This window comes from Ictalurus punctatus, chromosome 26, assembly GCF_001660625.3.
Source record: "Ictalurus punctatus breed USDA103 chromosome 26, Coco_2.0, whole genome shotgun sequence".
Classification (NCBI taxonomy): Eukaryota; Metazoa; Chordata; class Actinopteri; order Siluriformes; family Ictaluridae; genus Ictalurus; species Ictalurus punctatus.
Genome location: NC_030441.2, coordinates 17,563,642 through 17,587,987, shown reverse-complemented (window position 1 = coordinate 17,587,987; position 24,346 = coordinate 17,563,642). Strand labels below are relative to the sequence as shown.

The window sequence follows — 24,346 nt, the reverse complement described above, 5'->3', positions numbered from 1 at the left end:
GGTCATCCGTAAAAAAAAAAAAAAACCACAAAGACGTAAAAACAGCCCTAGCGCCATCTTGAAACCGAATCTCTTTCTTCCTCGGCACGGCTGCGGGGGCGTGGCTTAACTGAACGCCGGGTTGATTCTGTTGATAATACATTTCACATATGATTTGTATACTTATTTTAATATGAGCTTATTTTCCTGTTTAATGAAACCGTTTATGCAAAATGGCGTCACCGAAGCGAATCTGTCTTGAGGCGAGTGTGACGGTTCAAACATGCAGTTTACGCCACGCCAATCTGGTGTCTGTAAACTTCTCTGTTAGTTACATCGACGCCATAGAATCACTGCCAAAGTAAATATGCACACTTAAGACAACTATCTCCGTTAGTGTGTGTGTGTGTGTGAAACCTGTGACGGAGGCATTACTGTGTCACGCTTCAGTGGAGCTGAGGATCAGGTCTGATGCAGACTGTGGTGCAATCAGAGACGCAGCAGCACTCTTTATTTCTGAGGCTGAATTATTTACACACACACACACACACACACTCACACAGCACCGTCTGCATGCCTTACTGAGCTGATGAAGAAAAAGAAAGAAAGAAAGAGAGAAAGAAAGAGAGAAAGAAAGGTGCTTACACTGGTTTATACAGTAATAAAGAAGGTAAACATGTTTAGGCTCCTAAATGTGATTAATCTGATCGTTAGCTTCTTCGCAGAGTTTTTTCCTTAACGATTTACTTTTACATTCAGTCACTTGACAAATGCTCTTATCTACTGCATTCGAGTACGAACAGCTGACAACACGACAAACACCACATGAAGTGTCGTGAGTGTGTAAGCCTCCATAACCTGAAAGACCTGCTCCAAAGATCCTTCCTCCACTTACACAGGGTGCTGCAGGGGAGAGGAGAGGAGAAGAATGGAGAGGAAAAGAGTGGAAAAGAGAGGATAGGAAAAGAGAAGAGAAGAAGAGAAGAAGAGAAGAGAAGAGAAGAAGAGAAGAAGAGAAGGAGAGAAGAGAAGAAGAGAAGAGAAGAAGGAGAGAAGAGAAGAAGAGAAGGAGAGAAGAGAAGAAGAGAAGAGAAGAAGAGAAGGAGAGAAGAGAAGAAGAGAAGAGAAGAAGAGAAGGAGAGAAGAAGAGAAGAAGAGAAGAAGAGAAGGAGAGAAGAAGAGAAGGAGAGAAGAGAAGAAGAGAAGAAGAGAAGGAGAGAAGGAGAGAAGAGAAGAAGAGAAGAAGAGAAGGAGAGAAGAGAAGAGAAGAGAAGAAGAGAAGGAGAGAAGAGAAGAAGAGAAGGAGAGAAGAGAAGAAGGAGAGAAGAGAAGAAGAGAAGAAGAGAAGGAGAGAAGAAGAGAAGGAGAGAAGAGAAGAAGAGAAGGAGAGAAGGAGAGAAGAGAAGAAGAGAAGAAGAGAAGAGAAGAAGAGAAGAGAAGAAGAGAAGAAGAGAAGAAGGAGAGAAGAGAAGGAGAGAAGAAGAGAAGAAGAGAAGAAGAGAAGAAGAGAAGAGAAGAAGAGAAGAAGGAGAGAAGAGAAGGAGAGAAGAAGAGAATAGAAGAAGAGAAGAAGGAGAGAAGAGAAGGAGAGAAGAAGAGAAGAGAAGAAGGAGAGAAGAGAAGAAGAGAAGAGAAGAAGAGAAGAAGAGAAGAAGAGAAGAAGAGAAGAAGGAGAGAAGAAGGAGAGAAGAAGAGAAGAAGAGAAGAGAAGAAGGAGAGAAGAGAAGAAGAGAAGAAGAGAAGGAGAGAAGAGAAGAAGAGAAGAGAAGGAGAGAAGAGAAGAGGAGAAGAAGAGAAGAGAAGAAGGAGAGAAGAGAAGAAGAGAAGAAGAGAAGGAGAGAAGAGAAGAAGAGAAGAGAAGAAGGAGAGAAGAGAAGAAGAGAAGAAGAGAAGGAGAGAAGAGAAGAAGAGAAGAGAAGGAGAGAAGAGAAGAGGAGAAGAGAAGAAGAGAAGAGAAGGAGAGAAGAGAAGAGAAGAAGGAGAGAAGAGAAGAGAAGAAGAGAAGAAGAGAAGGAGAGAAGAGAAGAAGAGAAGAGAAGAAGAGAAGAGAAGAGGAGAAGGAGAGAAGAGAAGAAGTGCTAGCAGATGCTGGGTTCCGTCTCAGTGACGGCGTTCACTGTTCACTGTGTTTGTATGAGAATCTCTTCCTCCCAGTAAGAAAGCTGCTTGTGGATCCCGCCCCTGATCTCCGCCGCGATGGCGGTGTTGAGTAAATAAAGTGTGTCGTGTCGTACTGCAGTAATGAGCTGGTGAAACAGGTGTTTGGTGCTAAATCAGTGAACTGAGTGCTTTAAGCCTGACAGCAGATTAGCGGCGCTGTTTGGAGCAGATTTACTGCAAATCCCGAGCTGTTTGTCAACCACACACACACACACACACACACACACATTGGCATGTTTATTCAGCTGCCCCATGTCCAGGGGGGGCGACAAACAAACACGGCAAGTTGTTAATTAAAATCGGGATTTGTTCTTATTTCGGTTGGATAAATAAATTCATGCGCAGCTCAACGCGTTGGTCAGGAAGAGGAAACGTGTGGATTCGCGTGTCGATGCGATTTAAATGGACGTCCAAATCCAGAGAACAACTTCGAGCCAGTCGTGTCCAGACGACACACGAACTTCACGTGCCATGTTGCACTTCACGAGCCATATTGACACACTCCGCACCTTGTTTCACACGTGACCACGTATTATTTATTCACCTGATGTCACGTGTGCTTGCTTGACTTCAAAGTGTGGGCAATTTCAGGGCATAAGCACATGTTGAATAATAATAATAATAATAATAATAATAATAATAATAATAATAATAATAATAATAATAATAATATCGCATGCAAACAAAAAACAGGGCGCACGGTGGCTTAGTGGTTAGCACGATCGCAACCAGAAGCACTTTTCACTGAATAGGTTCAAGTTAATACACTGCCTGTATGTACAAGAAGCACGAGCTTGTGTTATTTATAAACCAATAAAGTGGGGTTTATATTTTCCATCAGTTTTATATTGATAAACATGACACTTTTTTTTTTTTACCATGTAGGTGCATGCTTTTCCTTTAAAGCTTTACTCTAAATACTCCGCTTAATCATAGCCCATTGAAGAACCTTAAATCATTTTAAAGGTGCATTAACATTTCCAGGTGACAGATAGATATTAACAGTCCCCTATAGAGGACTCCAAGCCGGCGATATGAAAGGCACTAGTCTACATGAAGGTCCTACTTAGCTTTTAATGAAAATACTTTTATATACGTGATCTGAGACACATTTCGTGATCTGAGATTATTTAGTGTGGTAGTGTGTGGTTTGGGATTCTCTACAGAGTCACGTGCAATTTCAGTGCAGAATATTGAAAAGCACCTTTATATGTTTTTTGTTTCCATCCATCCATCTTCTATAGCGCTTATCCTTTTCAGGGTCACGGGGAACCTGGAGCCTATCCCAGGGAGCATGGGGGACAAGGCGGGGTACACCCTGGACCGGGTGCCAGTCCATTACAGGGCACGATCACATACACACACGCACACCCATTCATACACTACGGACACTTTAGACACGCCGATCAGCCTACCATGCATGTCTTTGGACTGGGGGAGGAAACCGGAGTACCCGGAGGAAACCCCCGCAGCGCGGCGAGAACACGCAAACTCCGCACACACAGGGCCACGGTGGGAATCGAACCCCCGACCCTGGAGGCGTGAGGCGTACGTGCTAACCGCTAATCCACCGTGCGTTTAAATCAAATCTATGTGGTGGTGGTCATTCTTAAGTCGATATAGAATAAAAAAGAAAACATTCATTTTGATTTAAAACATAGTTTATTTAATGAATGTAATGCAAAAAAAAAAAAAAGAAAAAAAGAAGAAGAAGTATCAGCTCATTTTTGAACATTTCACAGGAAACAAGTTTGGTTCACATTTTTGTTTTCTCTGTTGCAGGACAATCGCATCGTATCATTTTATTTGATATTTATCGCCTTCATAGACACCCAAGAAGTCCAAGTGCAGCGAGTCGCAGTGGATTGAGGAAGGCAAGGAGGTTTGTGGATCTTGTTTAGTCTTTCAAATACGCAATTACGTCCAAACCAGGTTACGTGTCCGGAGGAAATGACAGTATTTCTTTTTTTCCCCTCGCGAACTGGCGAGGGCTAGAGACCGGAAAAGTCTGCAGAGGATCCGCTTGTTTAAGGCGTAAAGGCAGACAGACATCAGAGCTGATAGCCAAAGACCTTTGGCATGGGATTAATCCTGCAACACCAGTCTGGAGTAGTCTATCTCCTCCTTTAGAAGATTTCCCCCTTGACATCCAGTTTTTGTATTCCCAAATGGCTCCTTAAAAAGTCTTTAGAGCACAGTTTTGAGATATTTGTTCTATACTCATGGTGTGGTGGCTTTCTAAACGAAACTAAAAATGCTTTAAAAAAACAACAACAACTTCTCACAGGACCTGAAAGCGCCAAGCCGCCTGGTCTTTGTAGTCCAAACAGTCTGCACTGAAGTTTAGTTTCCATGGTGAGGCAGCTTGGTCTTTGTAGTCTTTGTAATCCACACAGTCTGTGGAGGTGAAGGGCAGCGGCGCGCCGCCGTAGCCCTGGTGTGTGTGTGCATGCGGGTGATGGTGAGGGTGGTGGTGCCCGTTGCTCTGCCCAAGGTGGTGAGGGTGATGCGGGTGCGTGTGGTGTCCAGACACCCCGCTACCCGCCATGGAGCTGAGCTGAGGGTGATGCGGGTGGTGGCTGTGCATGGGTGCCAGGTAGGAGCTACAGTCCATGCTTCCGAAATACGAGCTGGACGCAGTGCTGGGGTAACTCTGGGCATAACTGGGCGTCTGGTTGTAGGACACGGGGTAGGAGGCTACTCCGGCTGGCCCTCCACTTCCTGACACCGCACGCTGCATACAGGACGCACTGGTAGGAGGTGCGGGATCTGGGACGGAGGGAGGAGCCGGAAGGGGTGATATAGGGGCGGGGCTCCAGATAGATGACACAGGCGTGGCCCCAGAGGCGGAGCTGCTGGTCATGCCCAGTCCACCAAGGTTTGAATTTGAAGAGGATGACGAGGAGGATGATGAGGATGAGCTGGTGCTCGACACGGCTGGAGGACTGAACTGGCCGCTGCTCTCGGAACCGGGACTCTCGCGTGATGGAGAGGCTTTTTTCTTCGCAGGGCGGATTTTAGCGCTGTTTCCACTGTTACTGCTCCCGCTGCTCTGCTGCTGCTGCCTGCACTTGGCTCTCCGGTTCTTAAACCACACCTGGCCAGAGGGAGAACCGACGTCAGGGCATAAGTACACAACAAACACAGGGATCCAACGCACCATGTTATCATACTAGGTTACATATCCGAACCCCTAAGGCTTATTTTCCAGTGACTATCTGGAAACCCATGCCAACTGATCAAGCTAATACTATAATGTGGAGTGGAAGAGTAGGACCATCCATGCAACAGGGAAATAGATAACTGAGGTTATTAATAGCAAATGGAAATATTGACAAGTCAGCATGGTATCTCATATCTTTCCTTCGCTGTTTTCCTTTTCTTTTTTTTTTTTTTTGGCTGCACCCCTCCCTGATCCAAGGCACAGTGATAAACCGACTCATCCAGAAACATCTGTAATTATCACTTCGTTTTATTCATGTCTCATCACGGTCCTGTCACTATTATTTAAATATTAAAGTTGCGAGCATAACTGAGTAAATCAGCTGAATCTAAAGGATGACAAACAGACTAATCTTTGATTTCATAATATTTCTTATAACGTCAGTGTTTATAAACCGATGAAATGTGATGTTAATATTAAGGAAACGCTCACGTATCCATTGGGCTGCACCATATCTCAAATATCGAATCGATATCGTATCATTTTGAAGCCTGAGGTTGATGCCTAATGTTTCAGCTCTGCTTTTTGACACTGATTTGTGTTCTGTGGATGGAAAGTTCAGGAAAGGGTCTAATGGCTCCAATCAGTCAGTAAGATGATACATATTTGCCTAATATTTAAATACTTGAATTATTGGATTCCTGTCAGAGCTGTGCTGAGATCCATGTTGTAATGTTTTGCTTTAGCACTGGAACATGATGCCACTGGAATATGACTGCACTGGAATATGATGGCATTGGAATATGATGCCAATGGAATATGATGCCACTGGCATATGACTGCACTGGAATATGATACCACTGGAATATGACGGCATTGGAATATGATGCCACTGGAAAATGACGGCATTGGAAAATGATGGCATTGGAATATGATGCCACTGGAAAATGACGGCATTGGAATATGATGCCACTGGTTATGTGATGTCACTGGAATATGATGGCATTGGGATATGATGCCAATGGAATATGATGCCTCTGGAATATGACTGCACTGGAATATGATACCACTGGAATATGACGGCATTGGAATATGATGCCACTAGATATGACGCCACTGAATATGACGGCATTGGAATGTGATGCCACTAAATATGATGTCACTGGAATATGATGCCACTAAATATGATGCTTCTGGAATATGACTGCACTTGAATATGATACCACTGGAAAATGACGGCATTGGAATATGATGCCACTGGAAGAGCTGCGTAAAGTTTGTCACTTGCTGTCTCGAGTTCTCCTGTTGATCCACGTGAAATCGTGCATGTCTTAATTCCATGTGAACACACACCCACACACGCACACACTCTACCTGTACTCTGGACTCCGGCAGGTTGATCTTCAGAGCCACTTCCTCGCGCATGAAGATGTCAGGGTAACGCGTCTTGGCGAACAGAGACTCCAGGATGTCGAGCTGCGTGCGCGTGAACGTGGTCCTCTCCCGCCTCTGCTTCCGGGGATTAGCTTTTTTTTTTTTTTTTTTTTTTTTTTTTTTAAATAAAGATGATAAAATCATTACAACCCGCTTTCAAAAATTAGGTCGACCAGTAAAAGTCTTTCTCTTAATACAAATATATAGATAAGGCAGGATGAAGTCGGGTAATGCTTTTTTTTTCTTTTTTCTTTTTTTTCTTCTGAAAGTCTCGCGCGTTTTGAAAGAACTTTCCAAAAATTACATCGATTTAGAGCAATAAAAGAGACGCAAAACCGGATTAAACCCACACAGCAGCAAGCAAGGCTGTGTCCTAGCCATCATGCAAGTATGATTTAACTTCATGTTTTCTCCTGTGATAAACGATCGTTTGTTGTAAAAACGTGAGCTCGCGCCCGTTGTGTTCTAGGCTTTAAGAAAACCTTTAACACCGCGAGAGCCTAAATGTTCTCTAATCATCTCTCCAAATATCATCATACAAGTTTGCCACATCGCTCCTTCTAGCATTCTGTGTGTGTGTGTGTGTGTGTGTGTGTGTGTGTGTGTGTGTGTGTGTGTGTGTTTGTGTGTTTTAAATTCTCTCTTGTGATTGTTTTTAAATTGGTGCAATTATGAGTCGCGCGCTACTAAATACTTCATTACAGAGTTACAGAGCAAACCCCGGACTGAGCTAATTATTCACTCCAGCCCTTACGGACTAATAATACTCTCTAAAGACCTTCAGCAGCAGATTAATTTGATTATATCAGTGCGCATTAGGAACGTCGGGTTTCTGTAACCTCTACTGTACTGTACTTCTTTCATTCACGTCCCCAGTGTTCAGCACTGTAATGCCCAGGACAATGTTCAGTCGGTTCTCTGGGTTGGCATTGCATTTTAAACCTGAACAATAGTCCAGCATGAGCTTCAGTCCGGGATTCTGTGCTTTAAAATCATATCCCGATTATTTCGCCTGGAACATGAGAAATTAAAACTTGAACAGCTCACCTGTAGACTAGCTATCATTTTATTCCCCCCCCCCCCCCCCCCCCCCCCCCCTGATTTGAATTTCACACCCACACCCAGTCAGTGTCGCTTTGGATTGATTAAACTGCATGAAATCTCGAACAAACATTGAGGCAAATTATAAGCAGAATGAGACAAATCTGCACATTAAAAGAGCCGCATTAATAATAAATGAAAGTCAGGAGGCTGTGTTTGAATACTGCGGAGCAACACAAAACACACAAATTAACTACATGGGCGTATAAATGTTTTATGCCACAGTTATAGTTACACCCTCGTTCCTCATGATGGCTCGGTAGAAAAGTTCATAGTTGTAAGTAAAGTTCCACTGGGAACTGTTAGAAGTTCTTATTAAAACGTGCTCTTTATTTCTTTTATTATTATTTTTTTATTATTTATTATTTAAAACACCTTTCTTGCGTGGACTTTTCCGACAATTTAACAATCCGAAAAGTCCCTCAAATATCCATTTAAAAAAAATCTTCTTTTGTTATCTTTATTGTTTTAAATTTCTTTATTTTCTCATTTTTGTGTGATAGTAGTTTTTTTTTTAATTATTTATTAAGAAGAACTCCTAAATTAACGCTCGGTTTTATTTTAAATAAATAGCAAAAAAAAAAAAAAAAAAAAAAAAAAAAAAAAAAAACGCAGCACATAATAAAACCTCGTTTTAATATTATGTTGTGCTTTTTCCTTGTTTTTCTTTTTGTGATAATACTAATTGTATAGTGATGATTAGACTAGAAACTTTTAGAAGTTCCTATAAAAAATAGAAGAAGAAAAAACACTTTGTGACACGGTTCCTGTGTGCAGTTATTATTATTATTATTATTATTATTATTATTATTATTATTTTAATCCGCTAATAAAACAATCCGCAATGACCCTGAAATATTTCCAGGATCTTTTCGTTTTATTATTATAATGTAATGTATTATTCATTTATGCTTTAAATGCTTGAACACTTGAATCCAGCCTGTGTTTTGTGTTGTGTGTGTGTGTGTGTGTGTGTGTATGTGGTAAGGTGAGAGAGCTGTGCGCGTACCCGGATACCCAACGGAAGGGTGCAGGAGCTCCATGGGCGCGCCCCCGAGCCCCAGGCCGTTCACGGCGTACGGGGCCTGTTTGAGGTATGACATCATTCTAAGAGCTCGTGAGGGGTAACGGCCGAAAAGTCCGAGTCTCCCCGGCGAGCTAAAACACACCTGAGGAAGAGCACGGAGAAATACTTCATCAATAAATCAGGATATGAGGTGGTGGTGAAATGCGCCGTGAAAAATGCTGGCCTTAAAATGTAAAACCAGATCGATAATTAACGCGGGTTAAACAGTGATAATAATAATAATAATAATAATAATAATAATAATAATAATAATAATAATATAAAATTCGGCTGGTTTTATTCCTGCTTGTGAAGTCGCTGCAAAAGTTAACGCAAATCAATAAAACTCTTGTTATTCCATCTTAACTTTTTAAGGCCTCTGAACTTAAATTCAAATTAATTAATAACTCGAAATATATTAGGGGGAAATTTTACGTCTGTTTTTTTTCTTTTCAGATCTATAGGCTAATTTCGTTACAGAAATGATTTGATCTTGATAAACACATGATCATTAATAAAACCCAAATCAGCTCCATGCTCAACACCGAAGCCTAATATTTCTTCCGCTTTAATAATAATAATAATAATAATAATAATAATAATAATAATAATAATAATTTGATTGGTTTATTTAGCCTAATTAATATTAAGCTTTTCCTATTTGGACTTCACAACAACATGCAGGTCAGAAAAAGTGCAATCTCAAACATTAATTACCCTTCTAACCAAATCATCCTGACTGCTATAAAACCCTTCAAGACAAAAAAAAACAAAAACAAAACAAAGACAAAAAAAACAACAACCCCGACTTGTCCTTTAGGTTCGGATCAATCAGAAATATAAACAGCGTCTTAATCACCTCATTTCACACTCCACTAATCAAGAGGACTTCAAACACTAATTGGCCGTTCACACATCTGCACCTCTTAAAGCACAACGCTCAAACTTTCCATCATTTTTTTGTTTCGTTTGCAATGATCGAAACTTCTTTTCGGGTGGAAAAATACGGCCAGTGATAGCATGTACAATTAGCATGCGTGTTGTTAATATTGTACAAAAATGTAAGTTCTATAAATATTCTTTTGTCAAACTGCTGATGGTTTTTGACTCCTATTTTAACATGTAGTGTCAGGATTTAGTGTCTAAGTGAAAACCAGCAGAAATGCCCTTTTTACTGTGAATTTCAGGTGCTCGTAAATGAACACAAGCTTAAGCATGTGTCTCAACAGTCGAGCAAGTTCTCAGATTAAAACTAAGAAGCGTTCAAATGTAAATGGTCTTGTAATTGTTTCCTAATTGTTCTAATTTAAGTTGTTACTTTTGGGGTCAAATAAATAAATAAATAAAATACAACAACAACAACAACAACAAAAAAAAAGTATAGGACTGGTCTTACATTTTTAAAGCAGACACTTGAATTTTTTATTTATTTATTTTTTTTAACAAGATAAACACACTAAACCCACATGTGTAGATTCGAGTGGACTCGGTGCTGTAATAAAACCCGAGGCATTCATTCTGTGCGAAATGATTTGGGAGGACCTGAACTCGTTTCACGGGTTTTGTTAAGGCGGAATTAGTGGCCGACAAATGTTTTAAAGACAAAAAAAAAAGAAAGAAAAAAAAAAAGAAGAGAAAAGTTTCGCTCAAATGGCGTGGTGCGCTTTTCACTCGCGCGCGCATTGGTATGGATCAGCCCCATTAAGAGCCCGCAGATAAAGAATACACTGCGAGTCGAGCTTTAACCAAATGGAAATCAGCAGCAACTGTGCAAATTATCCGTCTTAGCCATTTAGATTACACTCAGAGGGGACTCCATTTACAGCGAGAAACCTTATCGACTCTGCAAACGAGTCAACCCCCAAAACCCAAACTCACCGCGCTGCTTTACGCATGCGTTACGAGTTGCATAAACAATGACACATTTGCACAATTCATTTGGGAGGAGGGGGGGCGAGGGGGTGCACATTTGCAAACTGAAGTGTATTCATACACTATCAAATGTTTATGTAAAAAAAAGTTGTAGATGTTTAAAAAAAAAAAAAAAAAAAACAACCCGTAGAATTAGCTTGAATATAGGAGTATTTTAATCACAACCACTCTGGCTTTTTTATTATTATTTATTTATTTATTTATTTTTTATCAGATGATGAACGAATAAAATCGTTCTATCGCAACGAGTACCGCGTGCATAATTTGTCGAAACGGCAGTAAAATGTCTCGTACCTGGTGATTTTCCTCTTCGTATCCACTTTCTGTAAAGAATATCCAGGAGGCTGGGTACGCCAAATGGTAGGCTACAAAATGCTTAAAACTAATTCGAGAAATAAATAAATTAAATAAAAATAACCAACGTGAGCCCAAACACCAAAATACTCCTTGGCGCAAATGTCCCAATCTGCTCTCACGTCCGCGCGCGCGGTGCTAAAGATGACTGCCAATGTTGTCGAATTGAAATTGATCACTTTTTTGGTGCGTCGTCCCGTCTATGAGTAAAAGCATACCTGCGGGACCGCCCGCCTCAGCCAATCAGAGAGCGCGCACTTCCTTACGGCTGAGCGAGCGGGCCAATCACGAGCGAGAGAGGCATTATTTCATTGTGACGTCACGGCGACCTGCCGCGCGAATCGAGCGGGTCTCTGTGCAAAAAAAAAAAATGTTAAAATAAATCTCGCCAACAATCCGAATACACTTTTTTATTTATGTAAACTCGTTAAGCTGATGTTGTTGTTGTTGTTGTTGTTGTTGTTGTACATCAACAACGCAAAATAACTACACACAAAATATTCCCGTTAAAAAAAACAAAAACATTATGTATTATGAAATCAGTTGTTTAATTGAGATCATTTTAAGGGGGGGAAAAAAAAAACTTTCACCGGTAATAAGAGCGTATCGTAGGCCTAGGTAAAAAAAAAATAAACAAACAAACAAACAAATAAATAAATAAATAAAATAATAATTTTAATAAAAAATTATTTAAAAAGTCATCGCTTTTTTTTTTTTTAAAAAAAAACTAAACAAAACAACAACATTCAAGACACAAAACATATAGTCCTATAGTAATGTTCACTGAAAAAATGAATCCCTGCCTAGTGCACAGCGCTTCAAAAAGAAAGTAAACAACTAGTAAAAAAAAATAAATACATAAATAAATAAATAAACACTTAATTTAAAATCTAATTTTTACGCACATTTCAGTACGTTTTTTTTTTTTTTTTTTTTAAAGAGAAACGGCAGACCGAGTCGTTTTAGAAAAAATAAAAATAAAAAAAAACAAGCATGCGCACTTTGTATCCTTTACAAACTTTTATTTAATCACGTGTTTAATTTAAATCGGTTTCATTTTGGCGATTAAATGACTATATCTGTGTGTCACACAAGTGCTCATATTATCTATTAATATATATAGAGATATACATATCTCTCTCTCTATATATATAAGTTTCAGCGCTGTGGATTTTGCGCGCTGCTGGAATATATTCACATGTAAATTTAAATTCAGATCAGCCAACAAGTTTACAGCCAGTGTGTTTGGGGAATATAACACATTTCACATGGCGCTTATAAAGTCTATATGATGTACACTAACTAGCCTAGTCCTTAGTATGGAGAGGCGAAAATTCCAAAACACACACACACACACACACATACACACACATACACGCAAACCCCATAATGTTTGAGTTCATATTAGGGGTAATAATAAAAAAAAGAGAAAGATTTAAAGAGTGAGCCATCGATATGGCCGTGTATAGAGATTTCTGAGCAGTATTAAGCTATTGTCCCGTGTGTGTGTGTGTGTGTGTGTGTGTAATCCTGGAGTTTCCTGAGCGCGTAAAGCCGCTAAAGCCGCGGCCTAGGATTGGCCTCCTCAAGCACCCTTTTACCTCTGCTTGTAAAAAAAAAAAAAAAAAAATTGTCTGCACTTATTAAAACGACGATGCATAAAATCCCCCGGCTAAATCCCCGAGTTTATCGGAAAGCATGAGGATAGGTTTATCTTTTAAACACCCTCCTCTTCCTCTCGGTGACTGGCAGCCAGCTGAACACCTGCGGAGACGCGCAGAGGAACAAATCCATTACCGCCGCCGAGTTTTAGACTTTTAACGCGGAACACCTCGCACATTACAGCAACACGACTTCTGGAAAGAGTTGCACAGACTTCTGGGACAATACAGGAGGCATTAGATAGGCTAAATATATCTAAACTGACCAGCTGAACAGCTAGGGAACTTTTTATTTCTCCCCCAGCGGTGCTTTTGGCGCAGGTAAGACGCACACATGCTTTCCACCCTGTACCGTGTTCTCTCTCTCTCTCTCTCTCTCTCTCTCTCTCTCTCTCTCTCTCTCTCGTTTTATTTTTATTTTCATTTTTGTAAAAATTAATATAGCCTTATGTTTTAGGTCAACGTACTGAAAAAAAAAAATGCGCATATATACAAGCTGTAGCCTGAAACCAGTGCTTTAGTCCCCAAACTGTTGCCTCGTGCATGAATGACTCCTGTTTGCTATTTTTGAGCGCGTGCAATAGAAAGAATTGTCAGTGTGACGCAATGCAACATTTAGTCGCGTTTTATATTGAAGACACATCGAGTGCACATTATGAACCAAACTAAATAAACACCTTCCTCTGTCTGCAACTAAACAATGTGTTGAATGAGCTGATTTGGCACGCGCTCTAATTCAACAGAAAAAAATAAAATAAAAAATGAAGTGAAGATATCGCACCATGTTAAATAGAATAAGTCTGGAATCTCTGGCAGGCTAAAAAAAAACGTCAGTCTACAGTAGGAGTGTATTGGTAAGCTAATTTGATGACATTGCAATACACACACACACACACACACACACACACACACACACACACACACACACACACGTTTTACTTCAAATCACAACTGGCTCTAATTAACATAATGAACGAGGCGCAGATGAGGCATGTGTGTGTGTGTGTGTGGGTGTGTGTGTGTGTGTTGGCCTGAGTGTGTATTCGCAAGAAGATGGTCTGTGAGACACTCAGTGAAAACGAGTCACTTCAGAAAGTGTCAAATAAAATAAATAATAATAAAAACAACAACAACAAGGAGGCAAAACAGTTAAGGCGTTAAACACTTAGACATTTTGGCTACTTCCGGTCAAGAGGATATAGAGAAGGGCCGCGTCCCAATCTGTATACTCCCTTACTAAATTGTATGTATAGAACCAGTGGTAGCTCAGTGGTTAAGACACTGGACGACTGATCATGAGTTCAGATCCCAGCACTGCGAAGCTTCCACTGCCAAGCTGTTGGGTCCTTGAGCAAGACCTTTAACCCTCAACTGCTCGGTTGTATAAATGTAAGTCGCTCTGTAATGTACTCAAATGTATTTGGATATGAGTGAAGACTTATTAGGAATAGCATCATGGAATATCCTGCTTGGAATATCCTGCGCTTCCATGTCCTCACTCTCTGCTGATGTAGATGATTTCACACTTCTGGAAAACAAATATCGGACTCTTTCTTCAGTGGAAGATCGGAGACTCTATAGTATCGAAGATCTAAGAGAAAGCTCGTGCGGAACGCACTCAGGACTGTCTGGCTTTACAGCATACCGTCGTAGAAGAGAAACGCTTTATAGTCGCGCTATCCGATGCCACCCGGAAGAGGACGGGTTCCCTTTGGAGTCAGGTTCCTCTTCCTCATGTCATCCTGCACCGTCGCCTCTGGTTTGTTTGTTCGTTCGGGATCTAAACACAAACCTGCGTCCGGATTTCTGTAAAGCTGCTTTGTAACAGCGTCTGTCGTCGAAAGTGTTTTATAGATAAAAACGAGACGCTCCGGTGACAGATTAGCACGGCCGACACGGTCGAATTCTGTCATGAGACCAACGAACGAATGTACGAACGCATGGAACAGAAGTGAACTCCACCCCTAACCCTGAGTCTAATACAAATGTGTGTACGCTGTATGTTATATGGTGTGTCATGCGGAGTTTCAAGTTTATTTGTCATGCGCACAAAATGTCAGTGGCAATTGTACACTGATCAGAGATTCCCTCTAGGAATCGCAGAAACGAATGCAAAATCAAGCAAACGCCGCAACATTCAGCGGATCCGGCCCGAGACGTGTCATGTGACGTCATCGCGACGCGTATTCACCCAGAGCCATCTTCGACTCACGTGCGTTTGAACATGAGTACGGCTAAAAGGTCTCGTTTACCAACAGACATCACTGTGCGAAACGATTCCGTGCGACCGCGATTCCGGAAATTCACGCAAACTCGGAAAAAATCCGCAGTGAAATCGAGCATTTTTGGCCGCAACATTCACCAAAAAAAAACCTTCAAACGTGGAATCCAGTACGGACTGATTGAAATGCTTATTTCAAAAAAAGAAACGTCCCCTCTTTCAGGAGATTGTATTTTAAAGATCGTTTTGTAAAATCCGAATAAGCTTGACGGATCTTCATGGGAAAGGGTTTAAACGATGTTTTTCGTGCTTGTTCAATGAACCGTAAACAATTATTGCACATGCACCTGTGGAACAGTCCGTAAGACACGAACAGTTTACAGGTGGGAGGTGACTAAGGTCAGAGTTACAGTAACTAAGGACACTAAACAGACTTTTCTACTGACTCTGAAAAACACCAGAAGAGAGATGTCTAGGGTTCCTGCTCACCTGCGTGAACACGCCATAGACCTGCTGCAGGACTATGAGGACCGCAGATGTGTCCAGAGCAATAAATTGTAATGTCTGTAATGTAAGACGTCTAAGACGGTGCTACAGGGAGACAGGAAGAAAAGCTGATCGCCCTCGCAGTGGAAAACCACATGTAACCGTGCGTGTCCCCCTCAGACGTGATCGAGAACTTGCAAACGCCTCGGTGGAAGAGTGAGGGAACATCTCACAGCAAGAACTCACCAATGTGGTGCAGTCCATGAGGATGAGATACTGTAGTACTTAAAGCAGCTGGACGCCACCACATACTGACTGTTCCTTTTAATATTGACCCCCCCTTTGTTCAGGGACTCGTCACTCCATTTCTGTTCCGCAAACGTCTGTGAAACGTCTTCAGTTTCTGTCCCAGTTGTTCAATCTTTTTTGATGTTAATACAAATATTTGCACATGTTAAAAAATGTGCTGGAAATAAAAGCAGTTGAATGTCAGAGGACGTTTCTCATTGTCGAACGTTTATAAGTTAGTTGATTTGAGCTTGGTAGATTAGGCTGTTTATTTCACAGAGTTTGGTGGAGCGAGTCAAATGACCGAAAATCAGAGTATGTCATGGATGGAATGGAAAAATCGATGAGTGGCGAATAAAACAGATCACAGCATTAGCGTGTACTCGGCTGGAGGGCCTAGCTCTCTAACACACTCTTAAAATAAAGGCTCTTCAATGGTTCTTTACAGCACTGTAGATTGGTGGCATTTTATGTCTAGTGGATACCATTAAGAACCAGTACCGGTTTTAATGGTTAGCTGGTGGTTTGTAATGGTGTACGTAGTGGAAACCATTTGAATTTCTGCGATGGTTTCTCTTGTTTTTTTTTCAGCAGGGCTGTGAGGACGTCGAAAGGTGTCAAACTTAATATGGGTCTGAAACGGTGTACATCAGGGCAGACGGAAGGAACTTAAAATGGACCGGTAACGCAGTTCTTTTCTTTGCAAATAAAAGGCTCAGTGAGGGTTGTTCATTAATGTGTTTCTCCCTGGGAAATACAAATGATAATATACTTAGCGGAAGACATGAACGTTACACAACTGGAGAGAGCATATTTCGCTGATTTGCTAAGGTTAACAAAGCTACGCTTAACGTCAAGTTAGCCTGTTTCCTTTGCTAATGCCGGGTTAAACGAGCATCGATTCCAAGAGCTAGCATAATTAGCTACGTCAAATTCGAGCTGACTGTAAATATGAGTTCTTTACGTGATCATTTACTTCTGATTAGTTCGTTAGCAAACCGCGTAGCGCTAGTCATGCACACGAGCAGCCATCTTACAGAGATCGGACGACGTTTTCAGGCAAACGGCGTTAAAGGAAATCGTCTAACAAAAGGTTTCCGGTAACAAAAGTTAGTGTCATTTCATCACTTGTTTACTTTACAAGTACATTTTCAAAGTAGCGAATATTCGCCTCTGAACCGAGGAGATTTTTTTTGGCTTCCATTTCGAATTGCAACACATTATCTACCGTGTACTGTCACTTCAGTATAATTTCTCGGTACTTCGTACACTCCTGCGTGAGACAGACCGGAGACGAGCTCTGACGGAGAGTACGTGTGGTCTGTACAGAGGAATTTGAGACACGCTCGTTCATTACCTCTTCAAACATGATCATTTACACTTTGTCACCTCAGGCTGAACATATACTGTGGCTGAATTAGAGGATGATGCAGAGAGGATGAGGACGGACATCCTTCGCTTTACATAACAGTAGCATTGTGTCCATTGTGGAGGGAATCTTACCCTGCTTTTATATATACATACATATATATATATATAGTTTGACTCTTTCGGGTGCTGCGGCTATCGAGAACAATCATCACATGCAAATACGCCGTTTAAGTACAATCTGACTTTCCACACTCGTAGCTTTCCATGCCATTGCCTTGTCATCCCTTTAACGTTTGTATCATCTCTCGGTAAACATGTAAAAACTGTACAGGGTGTCCCAAACGTCTCCGTACTTATCGGTAGCAATTAACGATTTTTAGCTAAAGGTTTCATACTTAGTTTATATTATATCGATTTTTTTTGTTTTTTCAGACAGGCTTCGACAAAAGAAGAACGTATTGAAATCCTTCTCACGGCCGGGTCGGGAAGCTGTCGCAAGGTTGCGACGGACTCGAACAGGAAGCACGGCGAGCACGTCACACACGACTCCATCGCCAAACTTATTAGCAAATTCAAAAAGACAGGGAGTGTCGCGGACCGACCGAGAAGACGCGGACGTCCACCGACGACGACGACGTGGTGCCGGCGAACATATTCCTCTACGGTACGGAGACTTTTGGGACACCCTCGGACTGTGATCACTTTGTAGCGTAAGCATTTAAATGTACACTTCATACAGCATTCTAAGTAAAGCTTACGTACTAAATGTACGAAACGCGTACGCTTGATGATACCGCCGCAGTCCCACACATGAAAAGGTGCTGTTTTAGTACTCTGAGAGTGAATGTGATGATCGTTTACATAGTCATTCCTCGCGAATCACCTGCAACACGTCCACTATCTGAATACGTATGTGCGCCTCTATTTGAGATCTTAATAATAAAGCACGGCTGAATTCAGTACTATACTGGATGAGCTGATTCGACACTGTACGTGATAAATCAGAATACGCTTAAGAGGCAACTTTGTACATGCTAACTGAGCACTGACAGTTAATTCGACAAGAGATACGAGCACCGTGGGAAATAATTCAACACCATAAGGTCGCCTCAGGCCGATCAGCGGCGCAAAATTCGCACAGGCGAAGTCATTGTTTCCCTACAGAGAGAGCCGTGTCACTTCGCCTAAAAAAAAACAAAACAACAAAACCAAAAGACGCTTGGGTTTGATGGCTTGGTGCTTCACTCAAATTCCACTCGTGCTGCCGTAAATTCCTTACAAAGCAATTACAGCGTGAACACACCCGAACACAACCACAACGTCGTAATTGCTACTCAGAAACATGTACTGTACAAATTGTTGTACTGGCTATGCCAATTTTTTTGTTGTTGCCGTGCCTTTGATAAATTTCCCCTCTTTTCTTAGCTTCAAAATGACTCGCTTTTCTCCCATAGACATCTCTCTGATCTTCATGTTGGCGTATCCTTTTTAACAACAAATGTCTTCACGGGGTGAAACAGAAGGCTAAGAGTAGATGGGCTAAGAGTAGATGTTCCAAGAGTAGATGTTCCGAGCCCTTTATTGTTTAAACAGTCAATCTAACAGGACACACCTGGGTACGAGTTCCCGTCAACAGCTTTCAAATGCAAACTCAAGGCTTGGGATGAACTCCACAACATTACAATCGCCGTCCAAATACTTATGGACCCGACTGTAGGTGTAAGAGGTCGTAAGGGTTAATTCAACAGAAGCAAACAGGCATCAGGAGAACTGGAGCTAGTGAAAGGTGAGGAACAGGTTGTGTGTGTGTGTGTGTGTGTGTGTGTGTGTGTGCATGGTGGGGTCAGTAAATGAGAGGGGAGTGCATGACTGTCAATCACAGAGTCGCGTCCCGCCTCCCTCATTAAGAGGGTAAATACAGGGGAGGGGATGAAAGACTCTGCGGCGCAAATACGACTCGGGAGGAGAAACCATATACCCACCCACCCCCCACCCCAACACACACACACACACACACACACACACACACACACACACACACACACACACTGAAATAGGTGTAGCTTCATACCTTAGATCTCACCTTCAAGGAAACTTGTACTGGGACAAAACCACCCTCCATGTCTCTCTCTCTTTCTCTCTCTCTCTCTTCCCTCTCTCTTCTCTCTCTCTTTCTCTCTCCCCCTGGCATTTGCTCTTGGAGAGTCAGGTTAAAACTTGCATCCCTCTCTCTCTCTCTCTCTCCCTCTCTCTCCCTCTCTCTCTCTCCCTCTCTATGCGTTTCACTGGTTACCATGCGAGCCTCGCACAGCCGCACAAGAATGTGCAGGTTCAGATCTCTCTGACCCGCCCTCGGAAAGCTCCGAACGAGAGAGAAAGGGAAGAAAGAGAGAGGGATTAAGACTGAGAGGGAGAGCGTGTGAGAGAAAGAAAACTGATTTACAAATGTGACTGTTGTCAGGGTCTCTCTCACAAACTCGCTTCCAGTGGAAGTGCGAGAGAAAGAGAGAAAGTGTGTGTGTGTGTGTGTGTGAGAGAGAGAGAGAGAGAGAGAGAGAGAGATTACACCAACTTGGCTGGCTTGAAATCAATCCAGGAGCTGAAACGCTAGATGGGAAATGTGCTTCTGATTTCTAACAGAGGAGTGTGTGTGGGTGTGTGTGTGTGTGTGTGTGTGTGTGTGTGCGCGCCCAGTCATTCAACAGAGCTGAAATCCATTTCTCCTTCATCGAGGCCTGCAATTGCTCTCTCCTTATCTACACCGACAGCGGCTCTGCAGTTGGTGCCGTGTCCAGAAACGTCCAGTACGAGTGAGACAGAATTACTGGTGAAGTGTAGGATTTTACACACACACACACACACACACACACACACACACACACACACTGGCTTAGCGATAATATCCTTTTCACATGGGCTAGTTCTAGGTCAGGGAGCTAGCTAGCAAGCCTTATATTTTAGAGCCATCACTATAATGATGAGTGCAGGCTTATCAGGCTAAACATCCTCTGTTTAGTGCTGGTGAAGTGTAAGATAATCTTGTTGGAGAAATCCAGCCATTTTGCTAATCCCCACCCCCCAAAAAATATGACCAAACAAACGAAAAACAAAACCCCTACTGGTCATCTTTGCTAGGTAGCTTCCCAGCTAGCAATTTTAGATTAGCGGGATGTTTTCTAAATATTATGCTTCTAGGATCCTCCCTGTCAACGGAGAACGTTATCGGAACGTTAAGAAAACGCTTCATTTCCAAGAAGCTCAGGCTGTAATATTACAAAAATAAAGTTCGTGAAATGTTCTAGAAACATGGCGTTCGACGGTAACGGTAACGTTTTTAGTGCACCGCTGACAAAAATGACATTATACGAATGTGTGTGTTAATCTTTCTACAGCTATACGTTGCAGCGACGTTATAGTAGCGTTGATAAATGTTACGTTTAACCATCGGAAAACTACATTTCTAGAAATGTAACGTTCAGAAAACGTTTTGCTAACCTTAACTTAATCGATTGCTGATTTTGAGCTCCATCCGTCACGTGTTTTTTTTTGTTTGTTTGTTTTTTTTTTTTTTTAACGATGTATGACCGAATCAAACGTATTTTATTGAGAACGGAATTCGTTTTATTTTTTTAATCTTGCATTTTTCTTTAGAAAAGTCTTACATATGACTGCGTACACATGGTAAGAGGCAGTTTATTTATGCGGTTCATAAATTAGAATAATGAAGGAAAACTAAGGCTTGGACACAAAGACTACAGACATCAATGTATGTATGGTAAGACTTCGCGACGAGTCGTAGCAACACCAGCGTAAACGTAGACGAACTAATCAGGGAGTGACACGGAACAGGTGCACACAATCAGGCAGCGACGCAATAACAGGACCGGGTCAGAGACGTAAGCACATGGTACGTGTAGGGGAGTCGGAGAGACATTTGACATATAAATGTCGCTAGCTACGTGTAAATTAACTAGCAAGCCTTCAAGTCACTAGACAACACGAACAAGCTTACATCGAAACTTTTCAAAGATAAAACAGATACGTACACACGAAACGTCTGGCCACAAGAAACAAGTTGGGAGTGGTCGCTAAAAACGTCTAAAAACGTCCACAGATCAGTTCTACAGAGCGAAATGGGAGGAGCGTTAACGAGGACAACAATGTGGATACAATAGTACCATCAGCTATGTCGGTGTCTCTATAAAAAAAAAAGCCCTTCACGAGAAAGCTAAGACTTCATGGCTAACTTGATTTCCTGCGTTCGCTGTCTCCTGTCATGGTGTTTTGCCGATGTAGCGATTTTAAAATCACCGCTGGCTGACTCCTGTCGTAAAGTCATTACCCTTAGATTGAAAAAAAATAGCCTTTCATTTTCTCCTAAATGTTATCAGTAGAAAACGCGCCTTAAATCCCGACCAGCTCAACCGATATCAAATCGGCAGATTCTGATCCAATCTACTCATTACAATATGAAAACACATATACGCACGTGTAGAATAAACGAGTGTTGGATTCCTAAACCTGTGCCAATTAGGGTTTATTGATTACAAAGCACCCGTCTTTATCAGACGGTGGAACGGCCACGGCAACCGCGTGGGCCGCCGAGGCGTGTCAAAACCAATCAGTCGGAATTAGAGGTTTGAAAAGCGTACGTGACATATGGACGTAGCCATTGAGCTAGAACGGCGCCCAGGGACCGAGGGCCACATAATGGCCGATTGGAAAGCCTTTATGGGGACGTTCTAGGGGAGCAATCTGCTTCATTCACACCCGAGTTCAACCAGTAAGTTGTGAATGAAGCAGATTGCTCCCCATAACGTCCGTATAAAGGCTTTCCAATCTGTCTAACGTATCACGAGCGTAGATAACGCGCCCTGTCTTTTTTAATCCTTCTTATTTCGCGTGATCTGGGGAAAATTTTTGACAGAATACAGAGCTGGATATAAACACACAATCTCTTTCTTTCTTTCTTTCTTTCTTTTTTTTCAAATTTAGGTTCCGCCAGGAAGCACTGTCGAAATCCCGAGCTGATATCCAATTACATGGTCATGATCACCAAAGGCATCCATACTTACAGAAACCCGGAAAACTCCGGACTGAATCAGAGCCAGCAAACTCGAGCTGGTAAACAAGGAAACGGCGGATATTTCTGAATCGCATACCTGGGAAGAGTGTTTATTATGGGAATATTTAGGAATATTATGGGAATAGCCGCTTAATTATTACTGCTAGCTAGCTATCTTTCTTGTTCGGCGTCGTTTGAACAGATATTTGCTGGACGTATTATCCAGATTCAAATTTTGATGCACTTTTTTATTTAATAAAAAGGACTGAAAGCTTATGGCTCGCTATGTTGTAATTAGTTATAGCGCTTGCTAGCTTTGCAAGCTTAGCTGAAGTTGTATAAACCTCCATACTAACCATTCCTTGACCCAACTGAGGAAATATTTACAGATAGCGTTCATCATTTCTTGCCTCGTTGATAAAAAAAAACAAAAAACAAAAAACCCAACAACCTCAAATCCTAAAGTGCGGTCTAGCTAAATAAAAGAACCGAAAGCTCACGGTTATAAGTTGCCGCGTCTGAGTCGTATCTCTATGTCGTCGCATGTAAATGACAGATCTTTCTATCGATGCTCACTGGCAATCAATCTTCATATTTAGGCTGGATTAAGATGGTTTTGAGGTATTGGAACTCTGATCGGTGTTCTGTGATTGCGGTGGGAGTTGTTCGCAGGAAGGCGATATCGTGAGGGGAGAAGAAATTACAAGACCAAACAAGAGAGCGTAGTGAGAAATGGCTGCGAAGACAAAGAGCGATAGACAAGGAATGAAGAAACTCGGAACATCGAAAAGAATCGAACGAGTCTGTAAAATAAAATTCCTACTCGTTGCAACGAACAAGTGTAAACTAGGTCTAAAACAAACATTAGCATTATTGTTACAGCGAGTCACAGATCATATAACTCGAATTACTCATTCAACTTGAACAGACAGGCGTGAACAGAAGATGGAATAAGCTGTAAGAGAAATGAACCCTCTTTGCCTTAAGGACCAATCGTTCCTCCTTTTTCCCCCAGATCAAGCCCTATCGACTGAGTAAATCTCCACTGCTTTTGTTTGCGCCTCTTTTCCTGACAGTGTTCAGGAGCCGTGCCAAGCGAGACCCAAATGCACAAATATAATATGTTTGCTATCGGAGAGGCCATGCCACTGGCAATAAAGAACAACCGCAGACTTATTGTGCCAGTTAAAGCTTGGATTACGGAGCTTGTGTAAGCTTGGATTTGACCCCAGATGGATACACGATGGATACCAAACAACACATGCTTATGAATCCTGTACGCTAGATACAAACTTGTTGGGACATACCCAAGTCGTCTTAGAGTTGTAGCAAAACGATGCTAATCCTAGCCGTGAGAAATGAAAACATAATGCACGTGAGCCTAGATGTCCGACAAGCAGAAGCTCAAGTGTTTGTTGTTTTTCAACATGTTGCAAGATTTAGGAAGATCTTTCAGCAGATACTTAGATCTTGACTTCATACATGATCTGTATTTTCTGTGTTTAGTAGACTGCAGATGTGTATCCGGCGCAATAAATGAACATCTGGAACATTATAACACCAGCTACTTGTTCCAAATGATAAATAATAAATAAATAAATAAATCAAATCAAATCAAATCAAATCAAATCAAATGATTGTACATATAGTAAAAATATACACGATGCACCACACTACACAATTGTACTGCATTGTAATATATTACACTATACAAAACACTACACTATACCCTGCTACTCTATACGTTATTCAACTCAATTCAGTTTTATTTGTATAGTTTTATTTATTTATACAGTACTCTATATTACACTACACCCTCCACAATATATCACACTATACACTACATTACTCTACGAGTCATTCAGTATAGTACATCATTCACTATATAACACTATATATCACACTATACACTACATTACTCTACGAGTCATTCAGTATAGTACATTATTCACTATATAACACTATATATCACACTATACACTACATTACTCTACGAGTCATTCAGTATAGTACATTATTCACTATATAACACTATACTCTATATCACACTATACACTACATTACT

General features: G+C 41.4%; 1 protein-coding gene across 1 annotated transcript; it reads right to left on the bottom strand.

Moving 5' to 3' along the window:
- Positions 1-3,259: 3,259 nt before the first annotated feature.
- otx2a (orthodenticle homeobox 2a) lies at positions 3,260-11,377 on the bottom strand. The gene is made up of 4 exons (XM_017456879.3): positions 11,130-11,377; positions 8,847-9,006; positions 6,677-6,828; positions 3,260-5,236 (listed from the first exon to the last, which is right to left on the bottom strand). The coding sequence occupies exons 2-4, from the start codon at positions 8,941-8,943 to the stop codon at positions 4,421-4,423; spliced, it is 1,065 nt and encodes a 354-aa protein (XP_017312368.1). The 5' UTR covers positions 8,944-9,006; positions 11,130-11,377; the 3' UTR covers positions 3,260-4,420.
- Positions 11,378-24,346: the final 12,969 nt, after the last annotated feature.

Coding starts and splice junctions, on each gene's coding strand:
- otx2a (XM_017456879.3), bottom strand. CDS start 8,943: ATGATGTCATACCTCAAACAGGCCCCGTACGCCGTGAACGGCCTGGGG. Junction 6,829..8,846: donor CCCTTCCGTTGGGTATCCGG/GTACGCGCACAG, acceptor AAAAAAAAAAAG/CTAATCCCCGGAAGCAGAGG. Junction 5,237..6,676: donor TGCCGGAGTCCAGAGTACAG/GTAGAGTGTGTG, acceptor CCCTCTGGCCAG/GTGTGGTTTAAGAACCGGAG.